At 34.2% G+C, this 24,411-nt stretch overlaps 1 protein-coding gene across 2 annotated transcripts; it reads left to right on the top strand.

Annotated features, from left to right (window-relative positions):
- The first annotated feature begins 20,939 nt into the window (after positions 1 to 20,939).
- LOC149813757 (uncharacterized) lies at positions 20,940 to 24,306 on the top strand. 2 transcript variants are annotated; one of them, XM_089991563.1, is made up of 5 exons: positions 20,940 to 21,083; positions 22,745 to 22,807; positions 22,994 to 23,329; positions 23,437 to 23,509; positions 23,593 to 24,306. In XM_089991563.1, exons 2-5 carry the CDS (start codon positions 22,748 to 22,750, stop codon positions 24,051 to 24,053), a joined length of 930 nt encoding a protein of 309 aa, XP_089847689.1. In that variant the 5' UTR covers positions 20,940 to 21,083; positions 22,745 to 22,747; the 3' UTR covers positions 24,054 to 24,306. The 2 variants fall into 2 exon arrangements, with proteins under 2 accessions (XP_089847689.1, XP_089847690.1); XM_089991564.1 differs by lacking the exon at positions 22,745 to 22,807.
- The last annotated feature ends 105 nt before the right edge of the window (positions 24,307 to 24,411 follow it).

Raw genomic sequence — 24,411 nt, 5'->3', positions numbered from 1 at the left:
TGTCAAGCACACAGCTTTGTAAATAGAATTGTTAGATAGCTCACAAGCACGACTGGAATGGCCATGTGCTCTTGTATTTCGGATGATTAATGTGCCTTTCCTGTTTCAGCTGTATTCACTCATCCACGGGTTTTGATTCTTTTTGGCTTATTTTTTCAATAACCTATGACTTATATGGACTTAATTTTCTTAATCGTTTAGCTCTTTACAGGATGATTTGGATAACATTATTCACTTTCTAATACCCGCCCGAGAACCTATAATTCCTAAAACAGATAGACCTTTTAAGGTAAATATGTCTCATTTTATTATCCATCAATCAATATTTTTTTGATTTTCCTAATTATGATGTTTTTTGCTTTTCCATGATAGACAAGAATTGTATTTACTTTGGAAGAAGATCTGGAATGCTTTTTAAAACTTTGGCTGTGTTTGCTTTAAGAGACATTAATTTGACAAAGGTATTGCTTCTTATGTTATTCAGAAGTGTTTTGTTTTCTTTTGGACATTTATGATCAACTCTGAACCTCACTCCATCTATTCAATGTATGCTTACTAGAAAGCAGATCTCAAACAAATGTGGAAGTTAACACATGTTAATCAAATTCATTTTTCAATTTGTCAGTAAAATCTTTTTTGTCATATTCTCCTAATAATACATATATTTGACTTTAATCCATTTGGTTGCAGGAAACAAGTTCAGTGCCTTCGCAAATATCTGGGTATAAGCCTGTTCTGGAGCTTTTTCAAGTGGTTCTTCAGTGGTATTGGAGATTCTTGTGGAGCTTTTTCAAGTGATCTGCAAGCGGTAATTGAACTTTAATTGTCTGAAGATTCATGCTGGACCAATTAGAGTTTAAATGCACAAACTTATTCATATGTTGATCACACATAAACTGATTGACATGGGCAGTACGAATGTCAGAATCGGATCTACCATATTTGGCGCAAGGGAGTACCCCAAGAAACCAGTAAGCAAGTGATGTTTATGAATGTGTTTTTCGAAAAGGTCTCATCTGTACACAGGTAATGTAGCTCAAGTATGACCTTTGCCACTCAAAGAGAGAGACGCCTGATCAATTGAATTGCCAGTCTTTCTCATATATAGTGGAATCTTTGTACCAAATAGTATAGATTTATTTGTTTTTATATCCATCAACAGTAGAGACAGCTATAAATTTCATTGTTTTCTGACTGCAAATGGCAGATGCTTATTATTATTGTTTTTTTTTTTACTTTAGAAATTTTTATCCAAAAGGTAGCCGGGAAGAAGCAGCTGAGGCTTATTATATTGCAGCTATTAAATTCAGAGGTTTGAATGCTGCAACAAACTTTGACATGAGCAGATCAGAGTCATAGTGCATCTAATTTCCTCAACCACTCTGATGTTGAAACCCCTGTGACCATTGACTTCTCCTTAACATCTGGTTTCCAGTAGAACAACAATGGCTACCTCAACAACGGTATCATCTTGCAGAATTCGTCGTCGGTGCATCCAAATATGTAGATCACCACCGACCTGATTGGGGCCACAGCAGCAAGTAACTTGTACATGTATCAACAACCGTCAGGTTTGATTAGGATGAGTTTGTAAGCATTGGAATAATTCTTTTTTTGTGGTGTGCTCGTGTGGACATGGGTTCGTGTGGACATGTGTGTGTCCATGTTTGTAACATTGACTGATCAATTCATTTTCTTTTAAGATGAAAGTCATCATGGGTAAGCGTGTGTGAACATGCACCCTATTTATGCAAATATATTTAACTATCTATTTATGTAAATACAAAAATATAAATATATTTAAACATAATTATAAAATATATAAATAAAATCTATTTTTTGTTTTCTTGCAAAAAAAAAAGACTATTAGTGACGGTTGAAACCATCACTATTGTTTAAGTGTTTTTTTAAAGTAAAGACTTATAGCCACAGCCAAAGCAGTTACTGTAGGTTCCCTCTTGTGACTGAAGTAACCATCACTAGCAATTTTATTTAGTGATGGTTTGACCTATCACTAAAACATTTAGTGACAGGACATTTAGTGATGGCTCTTGGGGTTTTTTAGTGACAAACTTTGGAGCCTTTAGTAAAGCAAAAGTCTATCACTCAAGTTTATTTTGTTGTAGTGAAGGCATGTCAGTTGTGGGGCCCATGGCTTAATGGAGGGCGATCAGGTGCTTAATGCACAAATTTTGTGCCATGTGATTGCACTTGAACCGGGCTCTTAGAATTGAAGGTTGTGCCTCTCAGTCTCTATATCAAATGTCTTGTTCCTCTGCACGTAGAAAGGACGATAGTTTGATAATAAAAAAAAAATTTGAAAATAGTTTTGATGAAAAGATGGATGCACAAGCCCTGAAGGCTTCACGCATCCAGTGGGAGCCATTTGTGAATGTCACCAAGTTGGGGGGACGTCATATTTCTAAACCCACAGATGAATATCCTTTGTTGGGAGGCCAAAGCTGGGGTTACTCTTTGCCTGGCAAGGAAGACTTAGATATAAGTGCATCCTATCAGTCCTCTATTGGTTGTTGATTTTTTTTCCATGAACGATAGAGAAACCACCCTCTGGATGAGAAACCTATTTGCGCTGGCTAAGCCTGCTATACTTACAGTCATTGTCCCGACAGTGTAAACCCATGGTGCACCCCTTGCTGCCACGAACTCTGTCAAGCTTCTGCTGAGCAAAGGCTTATCCATTGCCCCTCATTAACGCAAGGGGATGATGCTCATGGGAATAAAACCCTGACCACCAGCCTAGTGGCCAAGGGCCCCTCCACGACACCAAACCCCTTGGGGTTGATATTTGATTGTTTATGGCCCAACCAAATGTATTTCGGGTGGATAGGCATCATAAAATAACATTCATTTTTATGAACAGATTGGATACAGAAAAACCAATGTCAGATTTAATTGGATCTGGGTCCAAATGCGCATTAGCAGGGAGTGCAGAGTGTGGAAGAAGCTAAACCAGGGCAGTGTGCTGCCACAGGCCTTGCAGCTATAGTGAGCACAGCTGGCTGCCCTCATGGGAAGCGGGTGATAGCTCATCATCTGCTGTTCACCCGGAGTTTCTTAATTAATCTGTACTTATCAGTCATGAACTTTGTAAGATTGATATGATTGTGAATATATAAAACTGAATTGCCTTTCATCTCCAAAAAAAGATAGTGCAACCTAACCATCCAGTTTTATCTCATTGTACCCCAACTATTGACGTAAGAGGAATGTCATGTATGCCAAGCCATAGGGAGTGAGACGCAGGTCTGTTTCCACAATGACCTACAATTGCTTTGGGCATGGGTTGGATTAGTTGTATCGGATAATTAAACATCATCTTGTTCAATGTAATACTTGATTGGGATTTAGGTCTGGATCATATAGTACCCAAAGCTTACAAAAAGAAGCCTATAAGAGATAACCCCTCCTAATATAGACAGGTCCACTGGATGTCGTTCATCCATACGATGGATGGCATCCAACCAACAGACCATACAGTTTTTTCAGAACCGTTCAGGCTCTAGATGAATGAAGAGCATGTCCAAGAAACCTTGGATTGAAAAGTAACTGAGGTTCCTTGGATGCCGTTCATTATGAAGATGAACGACAGTCAGTGACACACCAAACCCTTCAACTATAAACAGATTGGAGCTGCCCATTTTAAAATTGTGGATGTTGTTCATTTAAAAAGTGAAACGCATCCGAAATACCTTGTGGGGCCCTTTCATTTTGAGAGCTTATGAGCATCGTTCATCTTGGACATGAGGAAATCCCGAGGAACGTTGGAATCTTTTCCATCTCAAGGTCCCTTTGGACCTGACCCGCACACCCTGAATGAACAGCGTGTAGAGCATAAAGAATGGACAGTCGACCGGGGTGGTATCCCATGTGGTAAGCGGGGTCCTGTGCCAAGCTGAAGGCCCAGGTTCGACTCCCTCTGCTACATAGGGCTTAAGAGATATCTGGTAGGGGTCTGCCTAACCCCAGCTTGCCTTAAAAAAAAAATTGGACAGTCGAGATCAAATGTTTGAAAAATGGTCGTTGGAAGCCATTCATCACATGGATGGACGACAACCGATGACCTGACCCATGCTCGAACTGCACTTTCCATCAAATGTAAGAAAATGATGAAAAGTGCTTTCCTACCTTTTTTTTTTTGTAAAAATTGTATTGCGGATTCCATATCTCGTGGAATGGTACCACTCGACAAAAATTCCTGTTCCACGATTCCAAAACCAAACAAGAAATTAACTTGCAACCATCCATTAACGTACAATCTTTCTCTCTTTTGAACGTTCACTATTGAATGGTTGAAGTTTGTACTGTAAGTGCTCGTGATAGTTGACAGCAATGATTTTCGCTTTCAAGAAAATAAAAAAATAATAACACTAATAATTAAAAGAAAGAAAAGAACACCCTTCGATATTATACGTACGACCATGTTGGCAGGCCATATTTTCTTAAGAAAAGTACATGAGCAACATGCGATTCATAATAAAGCGTGCCAAGACTAACAGGATAAACTCATTCACATCATTAGATCTCAATGAAATCTTCACATCTTAATTGCAAGGAATTTAATGATATATATACAGAGAGAGAGAAATAAGAATTTCTATTACCTTTGGTTGCCTATTTAGATAACAGCAAAAGCCTGTTGCTCTCATCAAGTTTACTGTCCTTAGTCCGACATGTCCCTGGTCATGCTGTTTTCTTTCGGAAAGCTTGGCTTTGAGTACATGGGAGATTACGAGGAGCAATGTACTGGTTGCATGATGATCAAATCTGCACATTTCGATGCATACTTTTCCAGTTTTTACAGTAAACTTGACCGAGTAGAACGTTGCTTTGACTGCAAGAATCCAAGAAATGAAACCAGAGATAGAGAGAGTGAAAAAAAAATACAATGACAAGGATCTTTTTAATCACTTAAAAATTTTATTTTTAGTATTAAAGCCCTTTCTCCTTCGTGGGAAGGAAACAAATAAACTTTTAGGTAGGGGTGGCAATCGGGTAGGGTTGGTGGGTTGGCGGGTCAGAATACCTCAACACCAACATGACCCGTTTATTAAACGAGTTGACCCGTCCGCCTAACCCGTTTATTAAACGGGTAACCCGACATGACACAGTGACTCATTTACTAAACGGGTTGACCCGATAACATAGACATAGATAAGTTAATATATATATATATATATATATATATATATATATATATATATATATATATATATATATATATAAACGGGTTGCGGGTTGACGGGTTCGTGTAAACGGGTTGACCCGTCCGCCTAACCCGTTTATTAAACGGGTCAAACGGGTTGGCGGGTTGGCATACCCCTAACACGAACACGACCCGTTTAATAAACGGGTTAGGCGGGTTGACCCATTTATGACACGAACCCATTTAAGCTAAACCCTAACCTGGCTAAGAAGTGGGTTGGCGGGTCAGGTCAGATTTTGCCACCCCTACCTTTAGGCCTCATTTGTTTCATGCAACTTTCATAGAAAAGTGATGAACTGGCAATCTTAATGCATAGGGGTGGGGGGGGGGCAAAAGTGGGTTGTAGCCCAGTCAAAAAAAAAATAAAAGCCTAGCCCTGACTGCAACAAATAGTTTGATTTGTTCATATGAAATAGCTTTTTATTAATAATTGTAGCCATTTTTTATTTTTGGGGCGCTGCCCCCAACCTCAGACTATCGCACCAACTTTTTTTTAAAATTGCTACTATAGGGGTGGTATGTGCACTTATTTGTATGAATTTAGCCACCAATTTTAGATCTAGTAATATAAAACACATACAGATCCATAATGCGACCTATTCATTAAAATTTAGAGGATAAATAAAAGTAAAAAACCAAATAAATTGTATCTTATTGCAACAAATGTATAAAATCAAATAAAGACTTTATTAAAGTTGTTCAAAAAATAAAAACTAGTGGATTCTCCGTGCAAAACACTTGATGTGTGAGTACTTCATACCCTGTCTTTTAGCTGGTTTTATTGCAAGACATTTACAAAATAAAGTAAAATTTGTTTTATTACAGAAAATGTAGAAAACTAATTAAAATTTCTTTTGAAATAGAAAATACGAAAAAACAAATAAATATTAACAAATGGTGATTCCTTTTTAAAAGGTAATTTTGTTCTTGCAAACAAGGAAAGTGACAAAGTTGAATATGTTAGTGGACTTGTGAGTTAAATGATCATTCATCATTTATCATAAAAGCAAGATGCTTATTCTTAAACTGATGTATTTAAGGATGTGTGTATATAATTACAACAATTTTAAAAATTAATCATATAATCACAACTCTCAAATGGCACTGATGGGAAAGAGTCGGAAACTCTTGTTGAAATCCAGGTTTGGAAACTATTGATGGAATATACAAAAGATTTTTTTAATTCAACTTTTAGGATTTTTTATGAGGAAAACTTACATATTTTTCTTTATCTTTCAAAAGCAGCTAAGAAAAGACATAAAAGGGTGTTCAAGCTTATCCACTTTCCCTCTTTAAAACACATTATTGCCTTTTGATTGGTAACCTTGGCTTGAGAGTAGAAACCATGATAAGTGATTATTCAAAATTATATGTTAGCAACTTGGTCTTGGATTTTGGAAATTCTTTTAAAAAATAGTGATGTGAGTGTTTGAAAATAGATCTCTCATTTCATTAAGATAAATATCCTAACTTTTTTTCAAAAATTCACTTTTTTAATTCAAATGAATCACTTTTAATCTTATTTTCTAGATTTGATATGGGTTAGGGACTCATTTGGAATCCTTAAAACTTAGTTTACCCACCCAATTCTGGGCTAAGAATAACAAAATGAAATGCCGCAGTTATGCTTTTAACATATTTGGTCGAAACTGGGATTTCATGAATGGAGAATTTTTTATGCCAAAAAATAAAGACAATGCATTATCCGCTTAGGCTCGAAAGTTTATTTTTCCTTTTGTCATTTTCTGATTTCTAACTGATAATAATGTCCCTACTTCATGAAAACAAATGCAAGTGTGATGTTCCTCATTGTTAGGGGTGTTAACGGGTCACGTTTGGTTCAGACCCAAGTAGAACAAACCCAAACCTGATTTGAGATGTTGAATATGGGTCCAGAATCAGCTCCAATTGAATCCACCATAAGAGAAACCATACCCAGATCCTATAAGGATTACATTAACCAGACCTAGACCATACAAACTAAAATAATACTTTTTATCTTTTTTACATTGAAAATTTGGGGATCTTAGTAGGAACTAGAGTCAACCTAGGTCTGGTATGAAATTTCACAAACCATATGCAGCTTCATATATTATTCAGACTTGGAGAAGTATATGTTTGTTGCAGACTTGGAGAGATGATGTAGGGAGTGTAAGGGATTTGTTTTGTTGTAGGTTTGGAGAGGATGTAGTGTGTTTGAAGTTGAATTTTTGAGGATGTATGTTTAAAGTGTATTTGAAGTTTGTGTTGAATGTATATTTAAATTGCTAATTTTAGTATATTTAAAGTTGTTGTTGAAGTGTATTATTTTAAAGTGTAAATGTAAACATAAAAAAAATTAAAACTAATTTTTAATTTACAAGTTTATAGACTACAACAGCAACGTTCATCTATAGTGAAGCAGAAGACCCATGTATGCATGCTACCAATCTTATCAGAAATAAAATTTATAATTTTTGGAAAATACATGTAATATCTAATTATTTTCCTACAATTTTTTAGTTAGAAATTGAATTTGATATTTATATAAATGTATTGTAGTGATTAACATGGTTTTTCTTATTTTTGTCATGAAAAAATATGTGTTTTTGTGTACCTTATTACAAAAATACCGAAACCATTTCTAAGGAAATAGTGTTCGAGGAGACGGGTCCGTTTTCTGGCCTAACAGATGCAAAAATAAAATGTGTCCATGGTAGATTAATTTGAAGTAGTGTAGTGTTGATTTTAAAAATTTTCTTAACATTTTCATGTAAAATATTTCATAAATACGAATTTGGGTGGCCTGTTTTGGCCCACCCGAATGCGTATCCCCGTTATTACTTATTTTTGTCCTAACAATCGACCGGTAATTTATTCATATCTCCTTCATCTGGAGAAGTTTTTATGGATGGTTTATTATGTTGGAAAGATAACAAAATTCATAGCTTCTGTGAAATTTTAAGCTTTGTTCATGGATAGAGCACTGAACTATGACAGTCGAAATAGAAAAGTATAGGTTTACACTAAATCATTTGTATCTCTTTCGTTCGGAGGAATTTTTACAAATGATTTGTGGCATCAAAAAACTGACAAAATTCTTTGTAAACTATGAAAATTTTAGTTGTCTGACAAATGTAAAACTTTATGTAACTTCTAAAACTGTTTGACAGAGTTTGGGTTTTTGCAAGTTTGGAACCGATTGGGGACTTGGCTATCGAATACTTGCGAATTTTATGCATTTTTATGTATGTAACAGCCCAAACGATTTCAAAACAAAAGTACCCAAAAAAATTATAAGGTTGAATCTATTCTTTTTTTTGTGTGTGTTTTCTTTTTCTTTTCTTTCTAAAATATAATAATGCAACAGACCCGTTCCAACAGTACCAAGTACTAGACGGCGTGCAGGAGTGCAAGTGTGAGTGTGTCTTAGCCTCCTAGTACTAGATCTAGTATGGAACCATCCATTAACGAATCTGATTGAACCATTATATAAAAGAATTTATTAATCCAAGTTTTTCATCATTGGCATTGCCTTAATCGAATCAAGCTCTAGGGAGTCAGCCTGCGTATGCACCGGCGTTTAATAGCTCTGTAGAACAAGGTTCGAAGTAAAAGCATCCAACTGATAAAATTCTTATGTTATTATTAGGTGAGTAAACACAACGGAAAATATTAATTTTAAAATCAATTTTATAAACTGGTTTTTTGGTTAAATCTCCGGACATATTACATTTAGAGACTACTATCATCACATATTTGAATAGACATTGACTATGCACAAAGTAACTGAAATACAAAATTAAACTAATAATCAAATGTCCAATTAAATAGTCCTTTAACAATTCAAAAAGTATTAAAATTTTAAATAAAATAAGAAGCCCTTGGGATCATCGAAAACATCAGTGTGCATAACCCCCTCCAGCTTCTTGTACTTACTCTGACCATCACATATCTCTTGAAAAATATTTTATTTTGAAAGAATGAAACTTTAAAAAGTCCAAGTAAAACTCACACAACTAATACAATGTACAACACATAAAGCTTGCATAATATATGTATCTCATAATTTTGCATCAACTATCAACAAGGCAAATATGGAATGACAATCTTAAAAATAATAACACCAAACTCCATATGATAACAAGATATATATCAATAAGCATGAATTCACCAACTTTCAGGAACAAGAATAATTTGTTGTAATATAAAATAAAGTAAAGCAAAGTGCAGTAAAGTAATGTGAGTAAGTAATTTATGTTTTATCTTGATTTCTTGGTCTACCTGAGTATGACATAAACCAACCCGAAATAGGCTGACTAGCTCGGGTGTTTATTATACTATATATTTTATTACGCCCGAGTAGCCCCCTGAGTCGTATCCCTCAAGGACGGAGCCCAAAACCATGAGAGAAAATAGTCACTCTGAGAAAACTCTACTCGAAGGCGTGACACCAACGTCACAACGATGATCATGATCACTCACTTCTGCAGAAGTACTCGGGAACTGCCACTTAGCACGAATTGACAGTCCTGGTCTCCCTAAACTTCCTGGCTGAAGAACCTGACGAGAAAATGCCTCTCACGAGTCAAACTGAAGGGTCTAGAGAATTTCATACCTTCTACCCTCTCTAAGGTAGATCGTTGTCAAGCAACCGGTTAAGCATACATTGACGAAACAAGGCATACCCGAAAGGGCTATCACATGGTATCTTTAACTTAGGCCATATGTAACATGAAACTACCATTTAGGCTAGTGCATTTTTCATCTCATTGTTCCTTCTTATAGAACCGCTATTATTTTAATTTCATCAAGCACACCAAGTGTTCATCAAACCCTGTGTATTATTACACTTCCTGCATGTATTTACAAATACTGCATACTAAAATCATAAAATGCATTTTCAAAGGTCCAGAATCATGTTAACATGTCATATAGAAATCCACTCATGCAGTATCATATTGTTTTTAATATTTCAGGATAAACATGCAACAATATCACATATACATCATTATGTGTCTGCATCTATGGCCAATAGGAAACAACATTAACATGCACTTTATTCATTTTTTTTCATATGCTTTGCAATTACAATCATGCTCAAAATTGATTTATCATAAAAAAATACATAATTAAACTGATATAATTAAACAGGTCCACAAATCTCACTTTAATCATATATAGAAACAATAAATCTTACCATTAACTCCATCATAAATATTTATCTCAGATCAAATATGATTCAAGTACTAAATTTATAAAAAGTTTATAAAAAATATCAAAACATAATCGAACTCATTAACTCAACTTTCTCGATAAGAGCTCCCATAAACCCTTACCAATCAAATCGATATGACTATAATTAATATTTTGAACTTTCAATCCTCAAATCATATTAAACCTAATTAAAATATCTATGATAGCATACACATTAAAGAACTCATTACAATTGGCCCGTAAATAATAAAACACATAAGTCTTTTTCCCCAATCCAGGCCCCCATAAGCCCAAACCAGAAAGACTTATATATTTCTAATTGCGTTCAATTGTAATAATGCTTAAACAAGATAAATACACATTACTTAAACTCAGTTCATGCTATACAAACTACCAACAATTCATATCTCAATCGAATATGCCTTTTAGAATTGATCAGAATAATATATTTGCAAAATAATATAAAAGGAGTCATGTATTACACGTACGATTCATATAAATATCTCAATTAGATCTTCTCACATGGTTAGCTCATTAATATTGATGTAATATGACATAAAATCATTAATAATATTCAATACATGCCAAAAATATATCAAAATCATAACCTTCTAACATGTTGCTAATTAAAAATAAGTATAAGTTGTTGAAATAAATTTGGATCTCTGATAACCCAATTTTGTAAAATCTATCAAGAATAACAGAACATTGATAAAATTAATGTATTTTTACCATAGTTACATGTATCTGTCAAGAATAAAACCCAATAAATCATTCACAAAACAAATAAGTACACATATAATTAAAAAACTTTTATGAAACCCTGTTTTGAGAGAGTTTTGGTTCAAAATTTGTAATCTATAGGATTTTATTCAGATTAAGATATTTCTTAAAATTTTTTTCAGAATGTTTTTGACAAAACCATTTTTACACGGTCTAATATTAGGTATTAAGATTCACTCAAAATTTTTATAAAATATTTAGAGTCATTTTTCATAGGCATTTATAATGTTTATCAAAGATGAGTCAAAACCAATTTGTAAACAGAGCGAAAAAATCAGGGCTTTGTTAAAACAAGCATATCTGCATGAATACAGATTGAAAATGAGCAAAAAAAAGATTTAAATTCAAGATCAAGATGCTTAAATAATTCTAGTGATTTTCTTTTGATTTTTTTGATAGGTATTTATAGAGTTATCAATTTGTTTCCAAAACTAGTTGAGAAAAATTTATCAAACATCATAGCTTTAGGTTTCTCAGAAAACAGTTTTGTAAAAACCCTTTTTAAGATTATAAAACCTTTAGAATCTAATTGTTTTTTGTTTGATCTAACTTAATATAGTTTAATACATGAATAACACTATAAATAATCATACTATAATTAGATCTAATATGAAATAAGAACAAAGTCCTAATTTTGCATGTTTCTCAAAATCATTTTTAGGAAAAAATACAATATTTATATTTTTTGATTCAAGAAATGATTTCTTCCACCAAAAAAATACTTAGAATACATCAAGAACATATTCAAAGATGCTAAAAATTAAAATACTTTAATCATACATGCTCCAAGGATATAAAAATATCAGTTATGTAAATCTTACATGTCTACGATCGATTTTCATGGTTAGAACAAAGAAACGAACAATTCAACTCCTATTTCACCACTACCAAATGACTAAGTGCAGGTCTAATAGCTTCACAAGGGTTTTTTAAAGCTTCCTACATGTTTTGGAGGAGAGAGAAAATAAAAAAAAAAAGAGAAAGAAAGAGCAAGAATTAACCTTATTAATCCTTCTCATGAGGGCCTCTATTTATAGATGGGCTTAGACAAGAGTCTCATATCTAATATAAGAAGTTAATATTTATTAATTTCTTTTATTAATAAAATAAGAAAATAAATTATGAGACCTAATTAATTAAATTTTGAAAGTACTTAAGCTATAAAAGAAAAGTTTGGACTTTTTACTTTGGCTTGGGTTCTAGTGACATAGTAACATTTTGAAAGGCCTACAGACCCAAAGACTCTTCAGAATTAGATGTTTAAATAGTCGATTTGATAGCCCTTAAAATGTAGATCATTATGGTAGTCTTATATTTAATCGTAAGCATACGTATTGATAAGAAAATTTAATTGATGTTGAAAAACATTAATTTTTGGCTTATAATTAGGCATGAACTTCGATCGATGATAAAATGCTCAAATCAATACCAATTTGGAAAAGTAAATAGTTGATTTTGATGTCCTCAAAATGAAGAACATTAAAATCAACTCTGATTTAATAGATAAGCCAATGATTGACCAAAAATTTTGTCAAAACAATAATGATGTTGTTTAGAGCATCCGATGCCATGGGTCCAATACAATAAGATTAGATCCAAATCCAAAATTCATAATCTAATAATATACAAATCATTTACTTTTTTGTTTGATCTACATGTTTTAGCTTTTTCAATTATTCATGAAATAATCTTCATAACTTGAGACAAAGGTTCATAATTAATCAAAATAAAGAAAATCAAGAATTTCAAAAAAATCAAGAATTCACTATTACAGTCATGAATGCACCGATAATTTATCATTTATTCACTTTAATTATCAAGGAAAAATCTTGGGTTTTACAAGGTATGCCTTTGTGAATGAATATCGAACTATCTATGTACTATAAAAAAGTTAATTTGTTATAGGGAATTAAGTACTCATTTATGGGGCATAAACTAAGTAAGATGCTAATGTCAAAAGCATGCCTTCATATCCTTTCACTAATGTATGGACCGAAGTATCTGCTTTGCGAATTTAAATGTGACTATTAGTGACTCAAGTATGCTTATTTTTTTATTATGACTTCCATGTACATGATGATGATGATGATGATGATGGTGATGATGATTATGATCAGATGCATTCAATGTTTAAGAAAATGCATTGCTTTGTTTATACATATACACATAAATTTGAAAAGAAAGAAGCATGAGCATTGTTATCAAACTCAATATTTTAAATTTGCATCCATAGGCTTTGAAGTAGCAAAATCCCTTTAGTGGATTCATATACGGTGTTGCATATAAAGTGATATAATTTAAGAAGTTTAAACATGTAACACTAAAGAACAGTGCTTGCAAGGAGATGGCAAGCGGTACTTTTGGCTTCGTAGAAAATGTTTTGAGCACGGAAAGTTGCTCCTCTCTAACCACGAAGAAAGGAAAAACCTTTGCAATAGACTGCAGCATAAAAGAATGAAACTTATGAGTGAAAATTTGATGTATCAGAATGACAGTGTGGAAGCGCTCTCTCGATAGGCTCATCCCTCGCCCATAGAACTGGTGAAAGGTGTTAGGTCAGGGCAAAGCCTCCCATGTTTAAAAATATTGCTTGTGGCATGACTCTGATCCAGATTTAAGCCTGTATTAGTAGGCATAGGGCTAAGAATTGAAACTTAAATGATTATATATTAAATAGGCATGGCATACATCATATAAGAAAAAAAATTAATTAAAGATAACAATTGGCCCATGCATAAAGTTGACTTCTGTAATGGTAAGTGCATGCATTCTTAATTATTCATGCATCTTTGATTATTCATACTTACATGAATGATTGAGTGACAATAATTTCATGAATGTTTGCTTGAATGACTTGTTAAATGTGCATACATGTGAATTTTAATGTAATTAGTTTTATGTGAATGTATAAAAGATCAAATCAATTCCTGCTTTTTTGTTTTCAATTTATGTGTTCTGAATAGTTCTATCCTACTGAGACATTATTTGTCTAACCCTATTGATTTTAAATGTTTTGAGGTAGCGAGTGAACTCATATGCGATGGCGGGAGGTTACAATAGGGACTGAACCAGACCTTTCCCATCTTTCGAGTATTTTTGGACTGTGCGCATCTTAAAATGCTCAAGTCTCTAATTATTTGATTTAAATTTTTAAATGGACTATTATTATTAAATTTGAAGATGTAATAGACTTTTATTTGATTTGTGCATGTTTAATTTTTTGAATTAAATGCATGTATGTATATGAATGTGATCGAGAAGTAACGTGCTAAGATTTTTTCTTATTTTAATTTTTCGTTGAAATTTTATAAAAGTATTTTAAAAAAATCACAATTTTCGAAATTCAAAATTTGGGGTGTTACAAGCTACACCTGAGAGTGATCTTTTATAATTTTATATTCTTTAATATAAAATTGGGGTAACCCCCAACATTTTTGTTAAAAAAAAATAGTTAGATTTCTTCTTAGATCATGATTTTTTATGTTCTTGCTTGATATTTTCCAATTCTAGATATCTAATTGCTTGCTCTCTTTTGTGTTTTTTTCATTTTTGGGAAACGGTGGTATATCTCATTTTAGGAATTTTGAAGATTTTTCTCAAGGTTTTCCTAAATTTCTTAGAATCTTTGGGGTTTTTCTTAGTTTTTTTTATGTTAAAGTCTTCATTCCATGATTTTTCCAAGTTGACCTATGTTTGCAACTTAGCATTCTTTGGGTTCTAACTTTTTTGGATTTTCGAAGTTCACAGTTTGGTCGTAGTATTTAGATTTTTTCAACACATTTTTTTATTGACGTATATGTATATATTAGGATCTTAGGGTTCTTTAGGCAGCTCTTTCAAGCTCTAAATACTTCGTTTCAAATATCTTCCAAGTTCTTATTTCAAATACTTAGATTTCCTCTTAGATCATGATTGTTTGCGTTCTTGCTTAATATTTTCCAATTCTAGATATCCCATTGCTTGCACTCTTTTGTTTTTTTTCGTTTTTGAGTAATGGTGGTGTATATCACACCATCATGGGCTTAATCCAGATCCAATTGAAGCCCAAGTCTTGTTGGAGTTATCCCTTGTAAGTCGAGGAGGAATGACCTCAGCTTTACATGCGGGATCCCATAATCTTTTAAAACGAAGCCAAATTTTTTAAAATCCTTTTCAAAACCTTTTCAAAAAAAATGGCAAACTATGAAAAGACCTTAGGTCCGGATTCACTGCCACTATTTGAAAAAGTTTGTTGTACGCAATGTTCGATCACTAACTAATATATAAGATGAGTTTTTCATTGTTAAATTGTACACAATATTATTTCATTAACTAGTATGATACCTAGTTATTGAAAGAGATTTGAATCCAATCAAAATTGAAAAAAAAAAAGATATATGATCAAGTAGGGTCAAAATCAGATCTAACTTGATATATTATCTTTTCCACTTGAAAATCATTATTTTACTCATGTTTAGTGGATTAAAAAACACAAAGTCACATTGTAATATATAAAGCTAATACAGATCTATTATGAGATCCACTCTTTAAAAATTGAAATATAAATAAAAGTAAAAAACCAAATAAAATTTATTTTAATGCAACAAATATATAAAATCAACTAAAAACTATTTTATTGCAAAATTATATAAAACAAAAAAATTGTTTATTGCAAAACAATTATAAATTTAAATAAAAACTATTTTAACATAAGAAGTATAAAAACCAAATAAAAATGTTCCTAAAATGTGCTTATGTTCTTACCCACAAGAAAGTGACAAATTGAATATGTTGATGGACTTACAAGTTGGATGGCCCTTGGCCAATCATCTTAGAAGAAAAATGATTGTTTTTTATATAAAATAGGTTTTTGATATGTACAATGATTAGTATAAAATTAATTAAAGTTTTATTTTTTCAACTGGTGTATTTACGAACGCTCTTACATTACTCCTGTTTCATATATCAATGTTATCATGATTGTTAGTTTTCAAGAGACCATTTTTTGGTGAACATCTAAACTTTTGTTTTAAAAGATTCAATGTTGGCATCTGGTCCTCAATGCTTAATATAAGCAGCCTTTATAGACTTGGTGTTTTGGCTTCTTCTTTTTTCATTTGACTGACTCCATTATCTTTTTTTTATGAGTGAATGATTATTTGTTAAATAAAATCAGCAAATGAAAAGTTAAATAAATGAAAGATGCACAATATAGATATATTAACCAACATATATAAGGATAAACAATAGTGTGCAGGACAATCTATAGTTTAATCCAAACTATCTTGGGATAAAAAATCAATATTGAGAATCTGTCAAGGCCTAAGATCCTAGGAACTCTAGCCTGACCCCATGTAGCAGTTCCAAGAGAAAGGGATCTTTTATTTGAAAGAGGTACAAAAATCTGCCCAAGAGGGCTCCACCTTCTGCGTTAAGTTTACTCCCCAGTAGACAGTCAAACTCATGGCCTTTACCAGCCGAAGGCTTGCCAATGGTGATGGGGGAGTTTTTTCCTTGACCTAGCCCCCCACCCAAAAAAAGAAAAAAAGAGTTACAGAAAATTAATTTCTCTAGAAAAAATAATCTCAATGTATAGAATTGTGGCATCTTCTTCATGGAAGGCAAGCCCCATCTCTCCTTACTGCAAAGACCCCATACCAGAAGTGGCTGCATGTGGCCACCTGGGCCCCTGCATTCGATTGCAACAAAAACAAACACATTAGTGCTGATTCGGGGTGTAAACGGGTAGGGTTTACCCGGATCCAACCCAAACCAAACCCTATAGGGTCCGGGTATGGTGATAAATAAGAAGACCCAATTAAGACCCAGTTCTGAACTCGAAGGTCTGATTAATACATAGGACATGTGTATAGTTTGTGAAATTTTATACCAGACCCATGTCCGACCTGAGTTCAGATTCAGACCCGCAATTTTTCAATGTAAAAATAATAAAAAATATTGTTTTATCGGGTATGATTCAGGTATGGTTTCTTTTATGGTAGGTCCAATTAGACTCGGGTCCGGACTCAATACCATACCTGAAAATCGGGGTCAGGTCTGGTTCCACCAGTGTGACAAATATCGCAAGATTTATGAAAATCTCATGATAATATCACAAGAAATTGCCTGAAAATTTAAAACGGCAATTTCTCATGAGATTTACAAAATATCGCAAGATTTATGAAAAAACATAAATACCGCGATTTAAATGTGATATTTACATTTTAAATGGCTATTTATCATGAAAAAATTTGCGTATTTTTATTTTTAAATAATTTTATTAATATTTTCTTATAAAATATATTTTTATATTTTAAAATTAATTTTTTTATTAACGAGATTTTGCTGAAAAAATGCGAGATTTATGGATTTTTTTCAATTTCTCGTGAGTTTTTTGAAAAAACGAGAATTTGCCGATAAAAATGTTTGTCACTATGGGTTCCACCTGGGTCCGAACCAAACCCGACCCATTGACACCCCTAGTGCTGATGGATGCAATGACCCATACGAATGAAGAAGATTCATATTCTTCCTAAACGTGCTATCCATATTGGCTACAACTTAAAGTGTATTATTAGCCTTTAACATCCCCACCTTTGCCCGCTTCTTCGCATCCACCAAGCAGCTGACACAAGACCTGTTGATAGCAGGCTCCCTATCCCTAACAAAGGGTGTGCTATTGGTTGTTTCCTCAATTCTTCCTTAGTGCTTAGCTTCTCATAATTCATGTGGGCCACTGAGGGCACAATCAGCAATCAGTAGTGCAAGCTTGTTGAGTGATGTTGGAAATAGCAGTTGGATGAACACTGCCCTTGTGGAACACAGTTGAGTTTACTGCATGTGAAAAGCAAAATCGATGGTTAAGGGACTGCTTGACTAGCAGTATACTTAATTAATTTTTTGTTGGCTCTGTCCATAATCAATTTGTTCGTTTCCTCACTTTGGAACTGCAGATCGAACTATTAAAGATTAAAAGCATGAATTAGTCAAATTTGAGATGGCTTTGGAATAATGAATTTGCTTTGGCTTTGTTAATTTAAAGTTCTTTGTGATAAACTTAGGGCTGAGAAATTAGACGAGCCACTCATGATTAGGCTTGTGCTGGGCTTGTAAAGAGCTCATTGAAACTTGTAAAATACGCTCGAAAAGAGTACATGCAAAAGGTGTTCACCTCAGTTCAGTTCAGTTCGTATAGACTCACTAATTAGTGATAAATATATTCTAGATGTTTTTTTTATGACGAGGGTCCCTCACCGAGAACCAGGTCACTTAATGGGACCGCCTCCCTACGAGGTAAACCCCGGGCGGGATCACCCATACCCAACCCAAGCTCTTATGGAGCCCACCAGTTAAAGGCACCTGCACACCCAGTGGAAGTTGAAGCTGGAACGAAGGGGTCAGCACCTTCTCCCCAGGCCCACTGCCGCTCGGGCGACCCAGGTGGGTGTATATTCTAGACATTTTATAACATATGTGTTTGGCTTGCAAGCAATAGGTTTAGAGCTCAAATTCCATTAATTTCAACTTCAAGGCAATGCATTTTTTCTGTAATTAAGTCAGCTTGAGCTCTGCTCAATAGATCTAGATAGAGTTCGCATCTTATTAATTCCAACTTTAAAACAATGTATTTTCTTGTAAATTAACCAACCAGCATGAAAATGTAGCTTGTTTAGCTCGAGCTCAGCTCAACTCACCATAAAAATCATCCGAGCTCCGGTCAGGTTCAGTTTGTTCAGCTCATATATCAACCCTAGCTCAACATTGTTTTTTATAACTTTACTTGGAGTGCAATATTTAGCTACTGATCAAGAACCCAATCGTGTTTCAAACTCAATTTTCGATATCTAAGTACGGGGTTGTCCTTTTATGAGAGAGAGAGAGAGAGACATGGCAAACTATAGAAAAAAAAGATGTCTTGAGGTTAATTCTAGCGCACCATGTAATCATACATTGCAATCTTCCTGCCAAAATTAAAGTAACCAATTTCCATTATTTTACATGTCAAATTTCATACTTAAGATTTTTATTGACCTCATTTTTTCGACAAATTATGATTTTTTGAGTTACAACTAACTCTATTTGAAGCATCTATAACATTATTTGAACGGCAATATCACTATTTAAAAATTGTGTTCAGTTTCTGTAAAGTAGAGAGAGAATTATGATTTTAGTGTTTCAAAAGTTTTTTTTTTTTGTTAGGCAAGGGAAAACCTCCTTCACCCACCACACATTGCCAAGCCTCCAGTTGATAAAACCCTTGAGGTCCTCTCTACCCATTTGGGAGTACATCCTGCTTTGACCTTGCAGCAAGTTACGCTCCCATAGGTTTTGAACTCGTGACCTCCTGTCAACTTCCTTGTAGGCTAGTGACAAAAGTTTTGGTACATTATGACTTTTAATTTGTTGAAGCCTTTGAAAACCTTTTTTACACCTTGCAATCATGTGATAGTATATTTTTTATTAAACAAATCATGTAGTTCACATCTGTAAAGCTTTTTGTAACCATTCTATCATTTGGTTAGACAGTCCAAGATGCACACATAATTTTTCTACATGAGAGTGCATATTGTCATGTTTTAGGAAAAGAAAACATAATTATAAATAATCAATTTTGATATTTAAGGAAATAATGTTACAGAGTGAAGAACATTCGTTCCCCTTGTTTTGCTTGAACTAGGAGTGTAAACTGATTGGATTCAGGGTCAGATCTCGCCAGATCCAAATTTGAATCTAAAATGCAAACTGGATGAATCTGAATTCAGATCTATTGAGGTAAGATTGAATCTGAATCCAAAGTAAATGTGACGATACAGGATCCAGAAAAAGTATAACAGAAACAACCTATGTACATGTTAAAATGCAACCGAATCAAATTTTGACTCAGATCTGCACAAGATCCAACTTAAAACACTGATCCAAATCCAATTTGAATCCATGCAACCTGAATGCATTTTTGGATTTTACCTAAAGGGATCAAATCCGAAAATAATATGCAAGACTTGGATCAGATATCTGACCATATCCAATTAGTTTGCAGCACTACTTCAACCCTTAAAAAGAATATCCCTTGCTGACTGCTATTCTAAGAGTCAAGAAGAGTGATCGGCCTATGTATGAGAGAGAGAGATGCAAATGGGTCAAATTGAGGATGGAGGTATGCAAATGGGTGGGATTCAGGATGGAGATTTTGCAAATTTTGGTTATTCTGGATCCAACCAGATCTGACCCCTCGATGTATTTAGCTGTTTGGGTTCGGAATTCAAGGATGCAAACTGGTCCGGTGTTAGATCCTAAAATACATTGGAAAGTTGGATCGGTTCGGATCTGGAGCAGCCAGATTTTGCAAATTTCTCTTCCTGGATTCGACCCATTTGCAACCCTAAGAGAGACCCATCCACCAAACATTCAAGAAATCAAGACCTACATATAAAAAAAATAGAAGTTCCAGAGTTTGACACCTTGAGGATTGAAACACTAAAAAATATTGCAAACTAGTGCGCTACCAAGTTACAGAATTTGCAATTTGTATATACAAAATCTGAAAAGGGTACTGGAAGCCCACCACAAAGTTACAAACATCTGGAAACTGCCGGAACGAGAACTCCTAAAGAATCCCAATTTCAGGAATTTGACCAAAATAAAAAAAATCGGGATTTTCAAAGATCCTAGGTAAGGTGGGCAAATTCGAGATTTTGCATCTTTCGCATGTCGCTTGGGAAGATGAAATATCTCATCTTTCTGCCTTCCCATTCTCCTCTACTAATTTCCCCCATTCGGCTTCAAACCCTAGAATCGTTCAATCGGCAGCCATCTTCTCCGGCGAGATCCGGTTACCTCCGGTGAGGACAACCAAACACGGATCGTCCCCAACGACTGTTCTTCCACCCCATCTCATAGAGAGGTCGGTTTTGCTATCTCGATCTTTCTCTTGATTCCAAGAGGGTGAAAATCCATTGCCCATCTAAGGAATTTCTTCCCAATTGGTTGTTTTCGTTCTTTTTTCCTTTCTTTTTTCCCTATTTTTGTGGTTTTGGTTTCTGCGTCTGTTGATTGTAATGCCGAACTCAGTGTTATGCTAGGTAAAAAGATTTGATTATTGTTCTTGTTTAGTGTTTTTATGCTCTTTATTGTAGATAAATCGTGGATATAACATTTATTAGTGAGAAAAAATATAAGATGGGAAGTTGGTTTGTGCAAGTTATGCATTTCAGAGGACCCAATTTATAAAGCTAAGCCCAGAAGTTTTCTATTATTTATCTTGTATGGAAAGATGAGCATAGAATCTGTTGAAGACTATGATCGAATTAGAGTGTTCTTTCTCTGATGTAAAAGTTCACTCGCTGGGATAACTCTTGGTGCCTGTTGATGACATTGCAAATTCAGCATGTGAATTCAAGTGGATATGGTTTGCATGAGTTGCCCATTCTTCAATTGATGAAATATTTTGACACATAGGAGGTTGGTTGGGGTTCGACTGAAGCCCCAGCATTAGAGAAATAAATCCATGGTTTTTGGGTGATCAAAACCGCAGCATTACAGAAGTAAAACCTTGGTGGGCACCCATTTCTTGTAAACATTCGACTGCCTGCTCTCTAACCTTCCCAAAAGAATTCAAATCTCATTTAACCAATCTGCCCAAATGCTGCCTTTTAACTTTTTTTTAAGTCCCATGTTATTCTCGAGACTAACTCTTGCTTAAATTTAGTCAAGTACATCCATGTTCGCAAATTCCCCTAAAGCAAGGTCCCCACTATCTTTTATCAGATGTGAGAATCATTGACTGGGATAGCTTTATTAACTGATATATGCTTCATGTGAGTTGAAGAAACTTCAAAGGTTGGGTCTGCAATTTGCCAAAATGTCTGCGAGTGAGGGCTAGTTGATCTTCCATCAATAGACTTTGATCATTGGAACTCTCTTGTTCGAAGTTTGTTGATGTGGTTGTACTTTTCTGCTAAATATATGAAAGAGTTGGTCGATTGACCATCAGTTGAAATTTGTGTTGAGGAAGATGGTATTTGGAGTTTGATTTTTGTTGACTATGGAAATAAAGGGACCTTTAATATTTAAATGCTTGGAAATTATGGATGTTTATTAAGTTCTTTCTGTAAATTGTGGTGTTTTTATCAGTGTGGCTAGCTTTCTTATGGGTATGTCACTTGAAACAGAAAAGTTAGCAGTCTTGAAGGATGTTTGAGGTTAATTTATTGAGGAATTATTGTCAATGGGTACTACACTATGATGACATATGAGGAGTAAATGAGTCATTGTTCATTATTGAGCTGTAATCTTACTTATTCTCAAGTGCATGAAGAGAATAATTATCCTAGTTATAACATTATAATAAAGATTAAATTTTGCAGGCACGATCAGTGTCATTTTTCATGCTTACATTTGTATTGTTTGTTGGTTCCTATGTGTGCATATCTAAGCATTCCTTTGCTATATGTGTGGGTTATATGCATAGTTTCATCATTGTATCTTTTTCATGTTACAGTATATTTGTGATTGCACTAGATATTTTGTCTTTCCGTCTGTTGAACTTCTAAGTTCTTGGGGCAGGTAATGCTAGTGGATCATGCATTGCGGGCAGAGGTTGCAAAAATATCTTGGTCAGAGTATAATGTATATTTCTACTCTAATAATGTGGAAAAATATCTATTGCAAAATTAATATTTTTGTGTTGTTAAAAGTGATTGACTATCTTAATCAATATATAAATGTCTTTGTTATCTTATTTCATGTTGCAGATGTAGTATACTATGTCTTGTATTGACACACTTTTCCTATTGTTTTCAATGGATGTTGCAGAAGATGTCTATGTATCCCCGCATATCCCAAGACTCAGATAGGGCTGATTGGACGACTGCGCGTAGCCTATTTCTGGTTGAACAGTTGATTGAACAGTTAATTTATGGAAATAAAAATGATTCTGGGTTTACAAAGGAGGCATGGAAGCTGGTCTGTGCCTCTTATAACAGAAAATTCAATTTGAATTATACCACTACACAATTAAAAAGCCATTTCAAAATATTAAGAAAACAATATGAGCTGGTCAAATTACTTCGGAGTCAAAGCGGATTTGGTTGGGATGATGTATATAAGGTGGTAACTGCTGATGAGGATGTATGGGAGCGTTATATTTCTGTAAGTTTATAGTGTTGCAGGATGTGGTTTCTTCTTTCCAGTAATGATTTATCTTCTGTGTTACACTTGATTTATTTTACAGTTGTCTTACATGTTCTGATATACAGGTCAATTCTGATGCAAAAAATTATAAGAACAAATGTTTTCCCCTCTTTGATCAGTGTGCCACACTCTTTGATGGTAGCTCAGTTGCTCTTTTCTTGGTTTTCTCATTTGATGTTGGCTTGTAAAAAGGCTTGGTAATGTCATAAACATACGTGCAGGTAAAAAAATCGGACACGAAACACTATCTATCATTCGCAATGCAGAAACTGGTACAAGATCCAGCAATATGAGTGAAAACAATGAAGAAGATGAAGCAAGTTATGGGTTTACAGTAGTACCACACATCCCAACACAACAGAAGCGTCGAAGTTCCACATCATCAGGTCGGCGTGAGAAAAGAGTGAAACCAACTGAGCTGAGAATGCCTGCAGCAGTAGAGAACATTGTACCCTTTGATTATTCCTCTGATAGTCGAGCAGCACTGAAGTCGATTGCAGCAGCTGAACCATCTGTGCGGGAGTGTTTGGAAGAGCTTCAGCGTCTGCCTGGACTGGATCGAAAGGATAAAGTGAAGGCAACCAAAATTTTCAGAGACCCTTTTAACCGTGTTGCGTTCATGACCTATGATGAAGATCTTCGTCGCGAGTGGCTGCTTAATGAACTTGAAAATATGAATTAACATCTTTATCTAGGCTTAATGAATTACTAAAATACCTATCTTGCTGTACTTATTATTCAATTACTTATCCTGCATCTTTTATTAGATTACCATCTACTTGTGATTCTCATATTGGAACAGTGACATCCCTTTTTGATTGCCCATGATAAGCTTGGTTATAATCATGATTGTGATTCTTATCAGCATCATGTATGTGTCAGTCTGTTGTTATAATTCATATTTATGACTGCAAGAATGTAAGGGTTTCAATTTTCAATCTTGTTAATAATGTGTTATTATGAGCTTGGGTTAAATATTACTATTAAGTTGCATGAAAAGGTTATAAGATGGAAACTTCATTTGTTCTTTGTGGGGCGGT

This window comes from Nuphar pumila, chromosome 16 (assembly GCF_984573655.1).
Source record: "Nuphar pumila chromosome 16, dmNupPumi1.hap1.1, whole genome shotgun sequence".
NCBI classification, from domain to species: Eukaryota; Viridiplantae; Streptophyta; class Magnoliopsida; order Nymphaeales; family Nymphaeaceae; genus Nuphar; species Nuphar pumila.
The sequence above is the reverse complement of the archived record's forward strand: the minus strand, read 5'-3'. Positions and strand labels throughout refer to the sequence as shown.

Excerpts from the sequence above, each read along its gene's own strand:
- LOC149813757 (XM_089991563.1), top strand. The coding sequence starts at position 22,748 with ATGCTAGTGGATCATGCATTGCGGGCAGAGGTTGCAAAAATATCTTGG. Across the intron at positions 23,330-23,436 it reads TATGGGAGCGTTATATTTCT|GTCAATTCTGATGCAAAAAA; the intron begins GTAAGTTTATAG and ends TCTGATATACAG. Across the intron at positions 23,510-23,592 it reads GTGTGCCACACTCTTTGATG|GTAAAAAAATCGGACACGAA; the intron begins GTAGCTCAGTTG and ends ACATACGTGCAG.